At 59.7% G+C, this 3,063-nt stretch overlaps 1 protein-coding gene across 1 annotated transcript in view; it reads left to right on the top strand.

Annotated features, from left to right (window-relative positions):
* LOC103763242 (GDNF family receptor alpha-2) overlaps nucleotides 1-3,063 on the top strand; it is a 216,808-nt gene that overhangs the window by 33,037 nt on the left and 180,708 nt on the right. The window contains 2 exon segments of the mRNA XM_029964994.1: nucleotides 1,398-1,578; nucleotides 1,580-1,750. Coding sequence (XP_029820854.1) covers nucleotides 1,398-1,578; nucleotides 1,580-1,750 — 352 coding nt within the window.

Genomic DNA, 3,063 nt, shown 5'->3' with positions numbered 1-3,063 from the left:
TCCCCCCCTCCCCGGGATCACATCGGCGTCAGGGCTTCTCCTGAGGGGCCACCAGGGCCTGCAGAGGGGATGCCAAGTGGCCCCAGGTCCCCTGCCCAGCCCCTCAGCCCCCCGGTTTCCTCCCCTGCTCATGAAACTTTCATGGCCTTTCCTGCTTTATTAATGAGCTCCCCAGAAACCCCATTAAGATGCATCCAGGTCCCTGCAGGTCCCGGGCAGGGCAGGAGTGATGAGATGCTCAGGGGGGTTTAGACAATAAGCTGGCACTTCCTTCCCACAGATCCCAAAATCCCGGCTTTGGGCAGGAGATCTGCTGTTAACCACTTGCAGGGCTTGGAGCAGTTGTCACAGGAACATGAGCCCCTAAAAAGCAGCACTGAACCCCTAAAAAGCAGCACTGAACCCCTAATAAGTGGCACTGAGCCCCTAAAAAGCTGCACTGAGCCCCTAAAAAGCTGCACTGAACCCCAGTTTTGGGGAGAGGCTGTGGGGGCTGAGGGGCCCTCTGTGGTTTGGCAGATTATTCTGCTTTGGAGAGGGGCTGAATAATTAATAATTATTCTCTGAATAATTGACAAAGGGGAAGGAAACGTTGCCAGTTCCTGGCATGAATTATGCACTCAGAGCTGCCTGACTGGGTCCCCCCGGTTTTGGGGGGTGTTTAACCCTCCCTGGGCTGGGGGGGGGGCCTCCAAATTGGGGAGGGGGGAACCATCCAGCCCCTTCCCCACTGCCAGCAGGGCAGGGATGGGCCGTGCTGGAGATGCCAGGGGGGTGGCACCGATGCCAGCCCTTCCCCAGAGCATCTCCCCATGTCGAGAGGCATCTCCCCAGGTCTGAGGGCTTCTCTTTAGGATTGAGAGGCTTTTCCCCGGGTTTCAGAGCATCTTCCCAGGTTGGAGAGGCATCTCCCAGTCCCAGCTTTTAGAGGCATCTCCCCACGTTTTTGGGCTTCCCTCAGGGTTTCAGAGCATCTCTCCAGGTTGAGGCATCTTTCCAGCTTTCAGGGTTTCTCCTCATCCCTGAGTTGAGAAGCTTCTCCCCAGGTGTGAAGACTTCTCTTTAGGTTTGAGGGCTTCTCCCCAGGTTGAGACGCATCTTTCCAAGTTGAGGATTCCTCCTAACCCCTGAGCTGAGAAGCTTCTCCCCAGGTTCGAGGATTTCTCTTTAGGTCCCAGGGCTTCTCCCCAGGTTTGAGGGCTTCTCCCCAGGTCTGGGGACTCCTCTTTAGGTTTGAGGGCTTCTCCTTAGGTTTGAGGGCTTCTCCCCAGGTTGAGAGGCATCCTTCCAGCTTTGAGGATTCCTCCTAACCCCTGAGCTGAGAAGCTTCTCCCTGAGTTTCAGGGTTCATCCCCAGACCCAAGGCCACCTCCCCACCTCCCTCCCTTCCTCCGCAGGGATGGACCCCAGCCCGCCTCCCGTCCAGAGCAACCATCTGGAACGCGGCCAAGGCCTGCAACTGAACGACAACTGCAAGCGCCTGCCGCTCGGGTACATCTCCGACGTGCAGCCCGCGGAGCTGGCGGGCCCGAGCCTGCAGCGCCGCCAAGTGAACACAAGGCCCTGCGCCAAGTTCTCGAGACCGCGTGCCCGGCGAGTTCACCTTCCGCCTGCTCTTCTGCTCCTGCAAGGACCGCGCCTGCGCCGAGCGCCGCCGCCAGACCATCGTCCCCTCCTGCTCCTACGAGGACAAGGAGAAGCCCAACTGCCTGGACCTGCGGGGCACCTGCCGGGCGGATCACCTGTGCAGGTAAAGGGGGGGGCACGGCTGGAAGGGGGGGCTGGAGAGTCCCGGGGGGACCTGGAGAGTCCCAGCTCTTCATGGGCTGATCCCAGTTGGCAGTGGGACCTGGAGAATCCCAGCTCTGTGGGGGCTGATCCCAGTTGTCAGTGGGACCTGAAGAATCCCAGCTCTCTGGGTGCTGATCCCAGTTGGCAGTGGGAGCTGGAGAATCCCAGGGGGACCTAGAGAACCCCAGTGGGACCTGGAGAACCCCAGCTCTCCGGTGGCTGATCCCAACATGTCCTAGTTAGGTGTGGCACCTGGAGAATCCCAGTGGCACCTGGAGAATCCCAGCTCTCCATGGGCTGATCCCAGCTGGCAGAGGGAGCAGGACAATCCCAGTTCTCTGGGGGCTGCTCCCAGCATGTCCTCATTAGCTGTGGGACCTGGAGAATCCCAGGGAACAGGGATGGAGCCTCCCTTTGCTGCTGCGAGCGGCAGAGCCGGATCCCTGGGGAATGTGCAGCTCCATTCCCCACCTGGGACTGCTCCACCTCCCCGAGCTGTGGAGGGGTGAATGTTCAAAGGGCAGGAGGTCACACACGTGCCCTGCAAGCAGCCCAACCCCTCCCTGTGCTCCCAGCATCCCAAAAAAACCTTCCTGGCTGCTGAAATCCGCCGCTTCCCCCGCGGAGGAGCAAAGGTGGGAGCTCAGGCTCCTGTGCAGTTATGAAACTCATTATTCACCCGGCAAAAAACCCTCCAGGGGCTGGATCAGCCTCGTCAGGGATCTGTCTCCTGCCAGGAGCAGGAGGGGCTTTGCTCCTCTTTGCCATCGGGGTGATGGAGTTTCCCGGCGGAAGAAATGAGAGCTCCGGGTCTTCCTCGGGAGCCGCTGGAAATGTGGGAATTGGGGCTTTCTGTCAAAAAGTAATACAATGAGCCAAGGCCCATGAATAAAAGATAGCGGTGAGTGGCAGCACCTCTCCATCAGCTCGCTCCGAGGGGGGATGCTGCGGGGGAGGGAGAGGGATAACCCGGGCGAGCGGCCACGGAGCTGCCGAGCGTTAATGAGGACCCTGAGATGGAATTCCAGCTGGAAGAGGTGAAGCAGCAACGGGAGGAAAGGTGCAGCAGCTGCCTGGAGTGTTTGCTCCGAGGTGGAAGTGTGCTTTTCTGGGGTGGGGATGGTGCTGGGGGCTGCCTGGATGGGGGTCCTCGCTCTGCAGGACACCCCAACCCAGAGTTTCGTTGTTTCCAGCAGAGCTGTGCTGCAGCCTCAGGTGTTTTCCCCTCCTGGTGGGGTGTTCCAGGACATGGATGCACTCCTTGGATCTGGG

The sequence above is a fragment of the Manacus vitellinus genome, unplaced genomic scaffold, assembly GCF_001715985.3.
Source record: "Manacus vitellinus isolate BGI_N305 unplaced genomic scaffold, ASM171598v3 scaffold_87_pilon, whole genome shotgun sequence".
Classification (NCBI taxonomy): domain Eukaryota; kingdom Metazoa; phylum Chordata; class Aves; order Passeriformes; family Pipridae; genus Manacus; species Manacus vitellinus.
This window is presented reverse-complemented; position numbering and strand designations above follow the sequence as displayed.